This window comes from Tiliqua scincoides, chromosome 1 (genome assembly GCF_035046505.1).
Source record: "Tiliqua scincoides isolate rTilSci1 chromosome 1, rTilSci1.hap2, whole genome shotgun sequence".
NCBI classification, from domain to species: Eukaryota; Metazoa; Chordata; class Lepidosauria; order Squamata; family Scincidae; genus Tiliqua; species Tiliqua scincoides.
In genome coordinates this window covers 100,636,452-100,651,680 of record NC_089821.1, presented here as the reverse complement: position 1 = coordinate 100,651,680, position 15,229 = coordinate 100,636,452, and the positions used below count along the sequence as shown (strand labels likewise).

Below are 15,229 nucleotides of genomic sequence, written 5' to 3'. Positions count from 1 at the left end.
TAAATCCACCCTCCCCACCCTGCTTTTTCCACCGAAACAGCAAATTATCACTATTACTGATTTCTACAGCCAGACACCAAGTGTAGCCGGAAGCTACCTTGGTGGGAGGAACTGCAAGTACCCAATGTGCTCCCAGTTCTTAATCTAGCCAGGGATCTATGTACAGAGGACCACCTTCAGAGATGTATGGAGACATCTGACTTTAAAAAAACTGACAATCTCTTAGTCTAGCATTTTGAATAAATAGGAATTCAGTGATGCAAACCCATAATTTAGTCATGGAGCCACCCAGTAATTTGCCTATAAACATTGTGAAGGTGACTTCCATGGTTATAGTATAGCCCAAATATCCAATTTTTTTCATGCTGGATACATAAATCCAGAGAGTTTGTAAAGCTTTCTGTACACCTTTCTGAAAGGCTGATTGGAGAGAGGAGGAGGAGGTGGGATTCATCCCATCATTGAATTCATCCCTCCCTGACAGGACCTGGTGGGGGGTGTGCTCACCTTCTCTGTCGCTGCTCCTCTAAGGGTGCAATCCTAACCCCTTATGTCCGTACTTTCCAGCACTGGCATAGAGATGCCAATGGGACGTGTGCTGCATCTTGCAGTTGGTTGTCGCTCACGGAGGCCTCCTCAAAGTCAGGGAGTGCTTGTTCCCTTACCTCAGAGCTGCATTGCCCTTAAGTCAGGGCTGGAAAGCACTGACATAAGGGGTTAGGATTGCACTCTAAATCTCTGGGATTTCTAGATACTCCAGCATGATCAATTTGTTTTTCTCCAGCAACCTAGCAAAGTTGAATGCTTAATGCTAATTAATATGTTATGATTTTCTCACTCTGCTGAAGCATAATTTCTCTGATAACATCAATTGCCTCCCAGATACTATGCGAGCAACGAATTTGAAGGATATCCAGGAAGAAGAAATATTTACAAGTAAGCTACCATTTGGTAAAATTGTTTGCTTTCTGTTTTTCTGAGGCATTCCTGATAATTGAGAGGCATCAAGGTAGATTGATTCCATCAGTAATTGTGAAACGCTCATCAAGTATATCATGGAAACAATGTAGACAACAAAGAGCCCAATCTTGTAGAAGGTGTGCGGGCTTACTGCCAGCATGCGCTGTTGCAAACATGCTGTAAGGCACCACTGTGACTGTTAGCACTGGCCCAGAGTGAGTCTGCTCTCGGCCAGTTCTGGTCAGAGGCCAATGGACTGCCACCCGGTGCTCTGTGAAAAGCGCTGGGCAGCAGAGAGGTGAGTGGGTATGTGGGGGGAGGCATTCTGGGGCAGCGGGAGGCAGGGAAAAGGTGTAACAGGAGAGGGAGCGAGGCATAGAGGACCGGCAGAGCTCTGATCCACCAGATCTAGAGCCTCATGTTGGACCTCACAGCCCAACATGAAGCATCTTAACTCAATGCTCTGGAATGTGTGTTGAGGCTGGGAAGGTATCAGTGGCAGCAGCAGCTTCCTGGCCTTGATCCACCTACCAGGATCCACTTGGACTTGCACCAGCAAAATCACTGGCATAGGACTGAATAGACCCAGCAGGAGAGTAGAGGCTTACACCTGGGAAAGGGAACACACCTTTCTTTATCTGGAGGAAACCTCTGGGACTGCCCCCCATGTAGATGTGCGCTTCAGGAGGTCGGCTGCAACTGCTGGAGAGATAGATATGGTTGGGTTCTTAATGATTTCAAAAATCTTTATACATTTTCATGTGACTACTACCATCATTTTGTATTAGAAGAGGCATTCTCTCCTCTGGGAAAGTGAAGGGGGAATGTCTCTTCTCAGACAGGGTCTGCCATCTTCAGTTTTTCTGAATATGCGTATTAAGCGTTATTAACCATTTTTAAAAATGCGCTTTTAACCATTAACCATTTAAAATGTTTTTAATGCATTTTAAACGTCATTAACCATTTCAAAACATTGGTGATGCCTTCTATTTAAAAAGTTTTTGATTGATCGAAATGATTTAATTAATTACAACCTTAAGATAAATATGTGAACATTACACTCTCGTTGTTGTGATTGCTGCAGAGTAACTGTCATCTCCTTTTCCATATCCATAATCACAAGGCTCATTAGAATGGCATTCTACCCATAAGAATTTGCTTTAAAAAGAGTGCACAGTAAGGCTTTCTAAGCGGCAGTTCCCTCCTCATGGAACTTGCTCCCTTAGGAGTTCTGCTGAGCCTCTTCTAACCTTTTATTTTGATGTTTGTTGAAGATACATTTTTTGGTCATGCTTTTTATGGTTATGTTTAGTTAATTTTTTTTTTTTTTTTGCCTCTCTCTGGGGTGTTTTTATTGTGTAATATTCTTGTTTTATTGCTGTCTGTTTTCACTGTTTAACTGTGAAAACAGATGTTGGGACTCCCTCTAGGAATGAGATGGGTATGATTAAAAAAATTAAAGAAAAGAAAGGGAAAGAAAAGATCCAGCACTCTTCATCAGTAATTGAGAGCACAGAAGGGCAGTGAAGCAGACCAGTCCAGAGTTCTGTGGGTGCTGCAATGTGTCTATTAGACCTCTCAGGGCTGCCTTCAACCGTATGAGCTCATCCAGATGTTACGTTTATCAATTTGGAGGCTTCCACCACCTGAAATTAGGTGGATGTAGAGAGGGCTTTTTCAGACATAGTCCCCTTACTCATCTGGCATTGACAGCAGTGCTGTTTTAAAATCAAGTGAAGATATTTTTGTTTGCCCAGGCATTTAGGAGTGTGATCAAAGCTGTTGTAGTTTTGTTCTGCTCTGCTGAGCTCTTGTCACATCTTTGGACTTAAAGTTTTGTTTCTGCATTTTATTTGTGTTTTATTATATCCTTTGTTCTGTTGTCATTGCTTGCCACTCTAGTAGGTTTTCTGAATGGTAGCTTCTGATGTTTTAAATTAGCAGGCTTCAAACTATGGCCTGTGGACTGGATCTGGTGTTAAGAAAAAGCCTTCCCCATGTGGCATGACACCGTTCTGCAGCTCAGCCTCTTCAATTCCCATCCAATCTCTTCACAAACCTTTGTTGGGCAGCTGCTTCTACCCAGAAATCAGGTCCCAGAGCCTGCTGGGTGATAGGCAGTAAAAGTGGCTGTCCGGTTCAAGATTGTGAGGAGGTTGGATTGAAAGGTAAGGGATTGTGGTGCGAAATTGTAAGCGCTGTGCCACGCGAGAAAGGCTTTTTTAAAAATGCAGCAGTCCTGCAATTTGGAGACTACTGTTTTAGATAAACATATTCACTACCACTGTTGTTTTCAAGCCATGTTCCAAGAAATTCTGGGGCTCCTTAGAAGATTTTGAGGTGTCTCTGTGTGAGACGGACACTAATGTCAGGCTGTCCATGCTACCCTAAAAGGCATAGTGCAAGTGCTGAATTTGTTCCAAAGCGCATTTTTGGGTTCATGCAGAGCAATGATGAGGCAAAACCAGCTTGTTCCACATGAACTGATTGGGCACCCTAAGATATGCTCCAAAGTCTTCTGTAAAACATAGGAGTTGTCTATTCAGGGTTTCCCAAGTATAGAAGTCTATAGGAAAAGTGTTCCCTGAAGACAGAAAGTTAAATACCAGCTCCTGGCAGTGTTGAAGTATAGATAACTCTTCGAGATGCCGTGGGAGTGCATGGAAGCTTCCATGTGTGTAAGGAAATTTGAGAAAGTAATTTTTTTAAATCTTCCTTTTTATTGCAGAATTAATCTTCGAACAAACCCTGTAACTAAGCAGTGCATTACTTGCAATTTGAGAAAAGAAAGATGCCAGCTCTATGGTGCAAGATTCAGTTACAACGCCAACTATTATTCTCTAAATTGTTATGGTATGTCATGCAGACAAATCAGAATCTCAGTTGTGCTTTTCAGATATACAGTAAGCATTCTGTTCCAAAGCACCATAATCACAAATGAAACATTCAGGATTATATCAAAAGAAAATTAATCTGTGTGGAATCCTCTTTTTGTATATGAATCGCATTATCGGGATCAGGCATAAGAATGACTACATTTGTGAATGCAGCTTCCAGAATGGGCTCTGTCTCTGGGTAGAAATGTTTGTACTCTAGAAATGTTTGTAAATTGTAACTATATTCCTTTTTAAAAAATATACAGGCTGAAGGCATGATCTGCAGAACACTGTGTTTCAATCCTAAGGCCCCAATCCTATCCCCCACCAGTTCACACAATGTAGCAGAGCCAATGGAGCATGCATTGCATCTGATGGTAGGGGGGAGCGAAAAGACCAGACAACCAGTGGTAGGCAGCCTAACAGTCAACAGTAGGTTGCCTAACCACCAGTGGATCTCTTCACTTATGCCAGTCATTTAGCTGGCATAAGTCTGAGTGGGGCTTGGGACAGGCTGAGAAAGGGGAAAGAATGCACTGGCATGTTCTGCTGCCACCAAGATCTCCTTTCTCCAATTCCCCCATCCTCCCCTATGATTCACATCCCTGCTGCCACCTTACCTGCTCCAGCACAGCTTATGTGGGTGTTGGTACATGTGCAATCCCCACAGCACATGATAACAGCATACCTTTTGCAGCACCTCACCGGCACTTATAGCAGCGGATCAGGAGATCCACCTCTGTAGGCACCCAATAAGATTGGGCTGCCCCAGTATAATCCTAGGCACAACTACTCAAAAATAAGTCTTATGAAGTTCAATGGGACTTACTCCCAGAAAAGCATGTATAGGATTACAGCCCTAACCAAAAGAGAAAGAAATTACTGAAGCAATAGCTTAGCCATCCATTATATAGTTACTAATCTGCTAAGGTAGGTGTTAGCATGGGGTATTTTAAGTTGATATGAATCACGGAATGCTTGATTTTTATGGCATCAGCAAAGAAGGAAGTGCTATTGAGAAGCCTTGTTTGTCATTTGAGTTTCAGAAATATGTTCAAGAGAAGAAATACATGCATGGAATTGTATTTGAAAGTAGCACAAATATAACCTGAATAACTCGATCTGTACGAGCGCTTGAGGAAATTCTTCAAGGCCTGGCCAATGCAAATACATCCAACAGATGGGAGCATTTCAAGAATGCTGTTTACAACACTGCCTTGTCCATATTCGGCAAGAAGACCAACAAGATGGCATACTGGTTTGAAGCCCACTCTGAGGAGTTACAACCAGTCATTGAGGAAAAGAGGAGAGCTCAAGCAGCATACAAGGCCTGTCCCAGTGAGCGCAACTCTGAGGGTCCTTCCCTCCGAGGGTCCTCCGAGGGTCCTCCGAGGGTCCCGAGGGACTTTGCTGCAGGTCCTCCGAGCTGCTCACAGCAAAGTCCAGCAGACTGCCAGGAGATGTGCTAATGACTACTGGCTCCAACTCTGTTCCCAGATACAGATAGCAGCTGACACAGGCAACATCAGGGGGATGTATGATGGTATCAAGCAGGCCCTAGGTCCAACACAGAAGAGAATTCCCCCTCTGAAGTCTGCCACAGGTGAGGTCATCCAGGACCAGGCGCAGCAGATGGAACGATGGGTGCAGCACTACTCTGAGCTATATTCCAGAGAAAATGTAGTTACCGAAGAAGCGCTGAACAACATTGAGTGCCTGCCTGTGTTGGAGGAGCTAGACAGTGAAGCAACCCTAGAAGAACTTAATGTGGCCCTGGACTCCCTTGCCTCTGGCAAGGCACCTGGGAAAGACAGCATCCCTGCTGAAGTCCTAAAGTGCTGCAAAGAGATCATTGCCACGGAGCTGCATGAAATCCTCTGTCTCTGCTGGAGAGAAGGTGGAGTACCCCAGGACATGAGGGATGCAAACATTGTCACGCTGTACAAGAACAAAAGCGACAGGGGCGACTGCAATAACTACCGTGGCATCTCTCTCCTTAGCGTTGTAGGAAAGGTGTTTGCCCGAGTTGCACTAAAAGAGGCTCCAGGTACCTGCAGAGAGCGTCTATCCAGAATCACAATGCAGATTCCGAGCCAACAGGTCCACCACTGATATAGTATTCTCCCTTAGACAACTGCAGGAGAAATGCAGGGAACAATGACAGCCACTCTTTATAGCCTTCATAGATCTCACAAAGACTTTCGACTTGGTCAGCAGGAATGGCCTCTTCAAGATTCTCCCCAGGATCGGATGTCCACCCAGGCTCCTCAGCATCATCAGGTATTTCCACGAGGACATGTAGGGCACTGTTGTCTTTGATGGCTCTACATCAGACCCCTTTGACATCCGAAGCGGAGTGAAGCAGGGCTGTGTTCTTGTGCCTGGGATATTTGGGATTTTCTCCACTGTCCTGCTGAAGCATGCCTTTGAACTGCAACAGAAGGCATCTATCTCCAGACCAGATCAGACAGAAAGCTTTTCAGCCTCTCCAGACTGAGAGCAAAGTCCAAAGTCCAGCTGAAATGTCTGCGTGACTTTCTCTTTGCCGACAATGCAGCTGTCACTACCCACTCTGCCAAAGATCTTCAGCAGCTCATGAATTGTTTTAGCAAGGCCTGCCAAGACTTTAGACTGACAATCAGCCTTAAGAAAACAAAGGTCATGGTTTAGGATGTGGACTCACCTCCCTGCATTACAATCTCTGCGCATGAACTGGAGGTTGTCCATGACTTTGTGTACCTTGGTTCAACGATCTCCGACACTCTTTCTCTTGATACCGAGCTAAACAAATGCATCGGTAAAGCAGCCACCACATTTTCCAGACTCACAAAGAGAGTATGGTCCAACAAGAAGCTGACGGAACATACCAAGATCCAGGTCTACAGAGCTTGCGTCTTGAGTACACTTCTGTACTGCAGCGAGTCATGGACTCTTCACTCATGACAGGAGAAGAAACTGAACGCTTTTCATGCGCTGCTTCTGACGCATCCTCGGTATTACCTGGCAGGACAAAGTTCCAAACAATACAGTCCTGAAACGAGCTGGAATCCCTAGCATGTATGCAGTGCTGAAACAGAGACGCCTGCGTTGGCTTGGTCATGTCGTGAGAATGGGCGATGGCCGGATCCCAAAGGATCTCCTCTATGGAGAACTCGTGCAAGGAAAGCATCCTACAGATAGACACAGCTGCAATACAAGGATATCTGCAAGAGGGATCTGAAGGCCTTTGGAATGGACCTCAACAGGTGGGAAACCTTGGCCTCTGAGCAGCGTGCTTGGAGGCAGGCAGTGCAGCATGGCCTTTCCCAGTTTGAAGAGAAACTCACCCAACAGACTGAGGCAAAGAGACAAAGGCCCATAGCCAGGGAGACACACCAGGACAGACTACATTTGCTTCCAGTGTGGAAGGGAATGTCACTCCCAAATTGGCCTTTTCAGCCACACTAGATGCTATTCCAGAACCACTTTTCAGAGTGCAATACCATACAATTTTGCATACAGAGTGCAATACCACTGAAGGATGCCGATGATGAACTCTATTTGTACAAAAAGGAAGTGTGCAGACAAGCAATACATCTAGATATGTATAGATCTATGGATTAATACTGAACATTTGAAAATGCTCACAAGACAGTGATAATGCCACTGTTGGAACCCTATAATTCTAATGGATTCTTGCTATTGTAAAAGTATATCTAGTTATTTGCTTTCTCTGTAGTTAATAACGTTTATGATTTGAACTGAATTTTCAAGCATGCCAATAATAGAGTCCGCAGCTAAGCAAAGAAGCAAACTTAACAAGATGATAACATCTTTCAATCATCCTAGTCAAGGATGTGATCACACAGGAAATGTGCTCACCTTGAGAAATGTGTTACGACAACTTCTCTGGTTCCCATTGAGCATGGTTAATTTTGGGCCCAGGTTATGTAACAGTTAGAGCTGGGCATCACCTTGTCTCTGAGCACAAAAAGTTCTCTTACTGAAAGGTTACATTTCTTGGTTTCCTAAGCAGCATGTCTGACATCATCCACGAGGTGCAGACCATTCTATTAGGCTGAGAAACTCTCTGTATTGCCCAAATCTATACTCGACAGTATTCCTATTCATCACACTGTTATTTAACACTATCAATGTCCGTGCTAGGAAGTGAATATGAAGCACAACTACTACACAATAGGTTCCATAATTTATACTTCCCAGTGTAATTTTCTTCTTGCAAAAGCAGCTGCAGGAGACACATAATTGAATTGAGGCCCAATCCTTTTTTCCCTCATATTGATTCCCCAACTTAAATCCCTTCCCCAAGCCCCTTTTACAGCCCAGTCCTAGCCAACTTTCTGGCGCTGATGCAGCCACAAAGTAGCCCTAAGGTAAGGGAACAAGCATCCCTTACTTTGATGAGGCTTCCATGACTGCCCCCACCACCTCAGGATGCAGCATGCTTTGGCACAACTGCTTTGGTGCTGGAGTGTTGGTTAGGATTGGGCTGTCAGCCTATTATCCATGGCTAATTGCAGCTGATGAGGGGATGATTTGGATCAGGGCCATGATAGGGGAGAACAGGTTGGACCTACTTACATTTGTTCAAGGAATCCCTGTACTTGCACTTGGGTGAGCGGGCGGGCAAGTGCATGCTTCTCTCTGAGGTCCCAACAAATGAGTCACTCAAGCAGCTAGCAGAGTATAATCATGGACTTCCTGGGCAGGATGGTATGATGGACTCATGGGTGGGAGAGCATACAAATTTGCTTTGATGATGCCATCAGGTTACCTGATTGGAGGACTAGAACCCACCTGGATCACTCCACCTCACTCCTTGACCTAGATGGACAGACTCAGCTGCCCAGTCACTAAGTGCATACCAATCTTGGTGTGGGGGTGTAGCCACTCCAGACAGAAAAAGGAGCCCAATCCACATGCGCTCTCTCTCTCTCTCTCTCTCTCTCTCTCTCTCTCATAATGGAGTTTCACACAGACATAAAACAAAGGCTCCCTGTGAGATTATGCTTTTAGCTGCTGAAATTATACAGATGCTTTTGGGAAGTTAAAAGCGTCCAAAAATACAAGAAAGATAGCAAAAAAGTGTGTGTGTGTGTGTGTGTGTGTGTGTGTGTGTGTGTGTGTGTGTGTGCAGGGTATTTATCACACCAACCAACCAACCAAGTTCATGTTAGTTTCATTTAGTTGTAAATGATTATACTTTCATTTTTCTTTTTTGTTCCAAATGTCATTGCAGGTCCAGGTATCCCCATCTCTACCATTTACGATAGCAGATATGACATAGGTATGTTGTACTACACATTTTTGTGTACCTTTTTGTTAGCTTATGATTGAAGCCCTGTGCACACTTACCTGGGAATTTACATTCATTGAACTTAACGCCTGAGTAAAAATATATAGGATAAAAAATGTTTGGAATTTCGCCAAGAAATGCTTTGGCTTACATTCTATTGCATAAAGTATACTCTTCCAGCCAATATATTTACATTTTAATAAGCAAATTAAAGCAGTAAGAGCCCAATTCTGAGCTTGACACGCCGGCTTACAACCGGCGTGCACTGTTGCAAACGTGCCGTAAGGCATGTTTGTGAGGCCTAATGCTGGGTGAGTGCCCGTGCTAGCCCAGCACTGGCTGGCTCTGGCCTAGAGCCAGGCGGGCGCCCGGCCTCCACTGCTCAGTGGTTGCATGGACTGCCAAGCCATGGTAAGGAAAGCGGGAGTGGGGGGAGGCTGGGAGGTGGTGTTCTGGGGAGGAGGAAGGCGGGTGGAGGATGGGGAGACGGTGAGGAGAAGGCATGACGGGGAGGCGGGGAGAGGGCGGGGAGCAGGCATGCCAGAGGAGGGAGCGGGGACAGAGGGAGGCAGGTCTGGTGGAGCTCTGCTCCACCGGATCCTGCATGTTCATGTGGGGCTTGGTGCCCTACATGAATGCTTTTAACTTTACCATTACGAGGCTACTTGCCTTACCTCAGGGAAGGGGACAAAAATTCCCTTCTCCCAAAGTGCTGCCTGCGGTAGCCTGAGGTGCACAGGATGCAAAGGCAGCTGTTTTCAGTGCCGCCAAAGCTGTGTGCCACGGGAGCTCAGGATTGGGCTATAAGTAAGCAGTCTGTTGCCAAGGACCTATCTGCCTACCTATCTATCTGTACTTCTATTTCTCTATAATGCAATACAAACATATATTCCTTGCTTGGGGCTTGGCTACCTACATGAACCTTATGATCTTATGTTGAAAAACATTTTTCAAAACCTTTTGATCTTCACTGATGCTCCTCCTCTGAGTCGCCATCACTGTCTGAGCCAGATGGTAACCAGAGAGACCAATTGTCATGCTGTGCATTTGGAATGCCCTCCCCAGAGAAACTTGCCTGACACCCAATCTGATGTCTTTCGATACCTGACAAAGACTTATATCTGCCCAGGCACTAGTCTAACATATCAAATATGCTTTCTTTCTTTCTTTCTTTCTTTCTTTCTTTCTTTCTTTCTTTCTTTCTTTCTTTCTTTCTTTCTTTCTAAATGAGTGATTTTCTCGTAATGATGATGTTGTTGTTTCTGTGTCTTATATTTTAGATTTAGATTTAGAGACCTTTATTGACATTAACTCATGTTCCAACAAATGAGTCAATAAAATAAAATAAAAAATGTAAAGAAAAAGAAATCATGAATTAAAAAATAAAGATAAGGTAAAATAAGATAAAGTTCACACGAATTTTAGGGTTAAAAAGAAGACAAACCATACAAATAAACATTACACCAATCTCTTTCCATTCTTTTCTACGACTGACCAAAGGAAATTAGCAGTGCCCTGCAACACATCTACTGGGCCACACATACTGCAACACATACTACTAAGTATCATCTGCTCTGGGAGCCCATTCTTCTTAGCTAGATTAGGTTCTATATAAATAAAGCGCAAAGCCGAATGAGTTGGACAAGAGAAAAATGTATGGGAGAGTGTCTTGACGTGGAGCAGAGAACAAGGGCAGAGCCAATCAAGAAGAGGGACCTTATGGTACCTTCCTGAGGTTACTGCTGAAGGAGCAACATTAAATCTGGCTTGTGTAATTACACAACATTCCTTAGGATTAATCAAAAGAGTCAGATAAGAAGCCATCTGATTGTGGGCTAACGGAATGTGGAAATTTAAGGGGGAACAAGTTCGTGTGGTCTGGCTAAGAAGGTTTTGAATTTCAATCTCCATAAGCCTCTGTTTAACTTTCAGAAAGAGTTCTATTTCCAAAGACAGGACCAGATGGTCGAAAAGAAGACCCATAGATTCTATTTTCTTCCAGACTCTAGTGAGCCACACAGAAGTATCACGTTCAAAAATCGTAAGGTATAGCAGACTATCCTGGCTAGTGTGAAAAAGGACACGCAGCCAGTACTTAAAGGTTAGCTGCCACGCTCTAGTCTCCAGCAAGGATTGCTCCAGTTCTAAACATGTAGCTGCACAATGAGCACATCTAGGGAGACCCAGTATACCTCTAAAGAACTTAGCTTGAAGACGCTCGAGCAAATGATTAATTGAGCTTAGCCATACTAGAGATTCAGTATTTTACTGATTAAATAAGCCTATACTACTTGATCCTTTTATGCTGTCAGCTTATGCTGAAGGGTGGTTCATAAATTCTATAAATAAATAAATATTAAACAGCTATATATAGTTAGATTACAGTTTGTCCAAATTAACGGCCAGTCTCCATCAGGGAATGCTTCATTTGTCTCTAATGGTTCGTTTCTACTTGTTGTATTTGTTCATCATCCAAATATCCTGAGACAGCCATTTTGAGCATCAGCCTTATATTAGCCATACATGGAAGACCCAAGTGCTGCATTTCTTTTGCTTTAGTTTCTTTCAGCTGTCCATAAGAACAGCCCCACTGGATTAGGCCATAGGCCCATCTAGTCCAGCTTCCTGTATCTCACAGCAGCCCCACCAAATGCCCCAGGGAGCACACCTGATAACAAGAGACCTGCATCCTGGTACCCTCCTTTCCATCTGACCACCCATTTCTAAAATCAGGAGGTTGCACATACACACCATAGCTTGTAACCCGTAATGGATTTTTCCTCCAGAAACTTGTCCAATCCCTTTTTAAAGGCATCCAGGCCAGATGCTGTCACCACATCCTGTGGCAAGGAGTTGCACAGACCAACCACACGCTGAGTAAAGAAATATTTTCTTTTGTCTGTCCTAACTCCCCCAGCACTCAATTTTAGTGGATTTCCCCCTGGTTCTGGTGTTATGTGAGAGTGTAAAGAGCATCTCCCTATCCACTCTGTCCATCCCCTGCATAATTTTGTATGTCTCAATCATGTCCTCCCTCAGGCGTCTCTTTTCTAGGCTGAAAAGGCCCAAATGCTGTAGCCTTTCCTTATAAGGAAGGTGCCCCAGCCCAGCAATCATCACCGCATCTCAAAAAAGAGTGGAAATGGAAATGGAAAAGGTGCAAAAGAGAGCGACTAAGATGAGGCCGCCCATTGCCCGCCCTCTCCCCACTCCGAAATACCCCCCTCCTGCCTCCTCCCTGCCCCCCCAACGCCTACCATTGCCTCTTGTGTCAGCACAGTCGCAACGACACAAGCGGTGGCGAGGAAGCCGCCACAGAGGCTTCTGCTGGCCTCTGCACGTTGGCGTATCTATATGCACCAATGCGGCTTCCTCCCACGGAGACCCTCCATAAGGTGCACCATAAGGTGCAGTTAGGATTGTGCTCTAACTGGGCTTCATTAGTGGATTACTAAATCCATTGACTTTCCACAGAAGTAATCCGTCTGACTTTGTTGGCCCAGTACTGGCCTTCCATCAGCGCAGAGCGTCACAAACGTGCTATAAGGCACACCTGTGACACTCACCGCCACCTCAGTCCTGATGCTGGCTCAGCACTCATGCTTGAGCCAGCACCAGCTGGAAGCCTGTCGCATGCCGCCCAGAGCTTGTCCCTTGCACTGGATGGCGGAGAGATGAGTGGGGGGAGGGGGACTGGCGGAGCTCTGCTCTAGTGGATCCAGAACCCCGCATCGGGCCTTCTGGTCTGACATGGGACTGCTTTACTCTGCATTGGCTAAATAGTTGGCGAAGACTTGAGTAAACCCACTGCTGGGCCTTCTGCCTTATCTGGGGGAAGGGGACAAATGGTCTGCACTTCCTAGAAATGGGGTCAGAATCCAGCATAACCGCTGGATCCTGGCCCGGCCTCCCACTTCCCACTTGCCCGCCCCCAAGAACACCTGCCACCCACCCTCCCCCTGCTCTGAAACACTTCTTCTCCCCTTCCCCATGCCCTCTGCAAGAACCCATGGTGGCTGAGGTCAGGCAACGCAAACATACCCTGCCGTGCCTGGATCCGGTGCAAGGAAGCCAGTGCAACTCCTTGCGCTGGCCTCCCCACCTCTAAAGTCTGCGCAAATGTGCCTTACGGCACATTTGTGAAACCCCCAGGTCAGCACAAGTGACTTGTGCCCTCCTAACCTGGGGGTTAGAACTGTGCTGAAAACCAATTATATTGCCTACACAGAGAAATTTTAATGTAATTATAATTTATAATTATAATGTAAATTTTGAATAAAAACACATAAGACCGCTTTTTGTACTTCTAACTTTGGAAAACACCAAAGTCCATGAAACAATAAAATGATTTTCTCCCACATCTAACTATAACAATAAGAAAAGATTAGATTAAAAAATTGTTTTCCTATATTCCATTCTGACAAAGACAACATTGCTGTTTTTTTGAAAACCATGTGAGAATGTATTGCAGGGATCAGGATTTCATGTATAAACAATGATTTCATAGATTTGATTCACTCTATATTTATGTCTAGCCACATGTCTAGTCACATGTCATTAATTATATGATTAATCTGGAAATGTTTTGATTTAGAGATACTAACAATTATATGATTAACCTGGAAATGTTTTAATATAGAGCTTATAGTCTTGGAGGACAATAAGGAGTTGGAATCTGCTCTGCAAAAAATTAAAATGCCTACAGTAGAAATCGACAAACTTGAAGTGGATGGCATTAGTAAGTACAGTAAACAATATTACCTCTTTCTCTCACTTGATTTTACTGTGGGTGAAAATAGATAAGCTAGGACAGTATGATAGCTGCTGAAGAGCTTACCTGGTGGTAACTGTAACTGCACAAAGAGAGGATCCTCAGCAAGGAGGAAAGGGGAAGGGACATGTTGGTGAAAACTCAATGCCTTTGGCAGAAGTGAGTGATTAATGCAGTGCAGAGAACAGCCCTTGAGTTGAAATCCAGAAACTGGGGTTTCTGTTCAAAGGAAAAAAATTTTTATTTGAAAATATTATATTCCACCTTGCGTATGCCAAAGCAAGTGCCCAAGGCAGCTTACAAAGCTCCATAATATTACAATATATCACAACAATGAAGAGTAAAAACATCAAAACTGAGCATTAAAACATTAATTTTAACAGTAAACCCAAAAACATTAAGACCTAAAACAAAGCCAAACAAAGCAAAAGGTTACAAAAAAAATGTAACTTAATAGACAAATAAAACCCATGGGATTATTGAGAGCAAATCGTAAGAATTCTGCAGTATGCAATGCATCATTCTCTTCTCAAAACTGACCACAGCTTTATTAATGATTGTACGAATATATCCCTTGTAGATAGTGATATAATTGATAGTTATCAGAGGATCCTTGTACTTGCAAAATTTTATCCATTGAAGCTTATCACTGATAGCTTATTTTTACTTCTGTTATCTTAATTCCCTCTTTCCTTCAATTTTAGGTTAGCATTCTCTCACAAAACCACTGGTCTATTTTAAATATATTTTATTAAATTATGATGATGAGTCACATCCTATATATGTCCTTTGAAAAAACACAAGGCAATTCCGTGTGTGTGTGTGCGCGCGCACGCACGCGCGTGTGCACACGTGCATGAGTGCGTGCGTGCGTGCATGCGTGTGTTTGCCAGTCTAAAGTTAACTGTTCCTGAAGGGCTTTAGAAAGATGGGATTGGTCAAAGATCAGTGAAAATCACCGCTCTTGTGCAAATAGAAGCACTTATGTAAGTCAATTATAGTCCTTATAAGGAGGACTAACCTTTGGCTTTAATGACTTATTTAATGACCTTTCTTTCTCTTTCACTCTTTCTTAGCTTTATGGTACAAGATGCTTCTACCTCCGGGCTTTGATAGATCCAAGAAGTATCCACTTCTCATACAGGTGTATGTAAGATTATCTGTTTGTCTAATCCTATATATAGGATTTTTTTCTTTATATAACCGTACTTTGTTAAACAATGTATTTATAAGGTTGTCTCCAGTGAACTGTTGTCCTGTCCAAAAAATACTCCGTTTCCCGATGCCCCCTTTTTGGCTAATTAACACCTCCTTTTCCGAGAACAG

General features: G+C 43.9%; 1 protein-coding gene across 1 annotated transcript in view; it reads left to right on the top strand.

Annotated features, from left to right (window-relative positions):
* LOC136636807 (prolyl endopeptidase FAP-like) overlaps nucleotides 1-15,229 on the top strand; it is a 61,992-nt gene that overhangs the window by 26,840 nt on the left and 19,923 nt on the right. Inside the window, exons 16-20 of the mRNA XM_066612097.1 lie at nucleotides 883-936; nucleotides 3,689-3,813; nucleotides 9,076-9,123; nucleotides 13,772-13,870; nucleotides 14,980-15,049. Coding sequence (XP_066468194.1) covers nucleotides 883-936; nucleotides 3,689-3,813; nucleotides 9,076-9,123; nucleotides 13,772-13,870; nucleotides 14,980-15,049 — 396 coding nt within the window. The remainder of the gene's footprint in view (nucleotides 1-882; nucleotides 937-3,688; nucleotides 3,814-9,075; nucleotides 9,124-13,771; nucleotides 13,871-14,979; nucleotides 15,050-15,229) is intronic.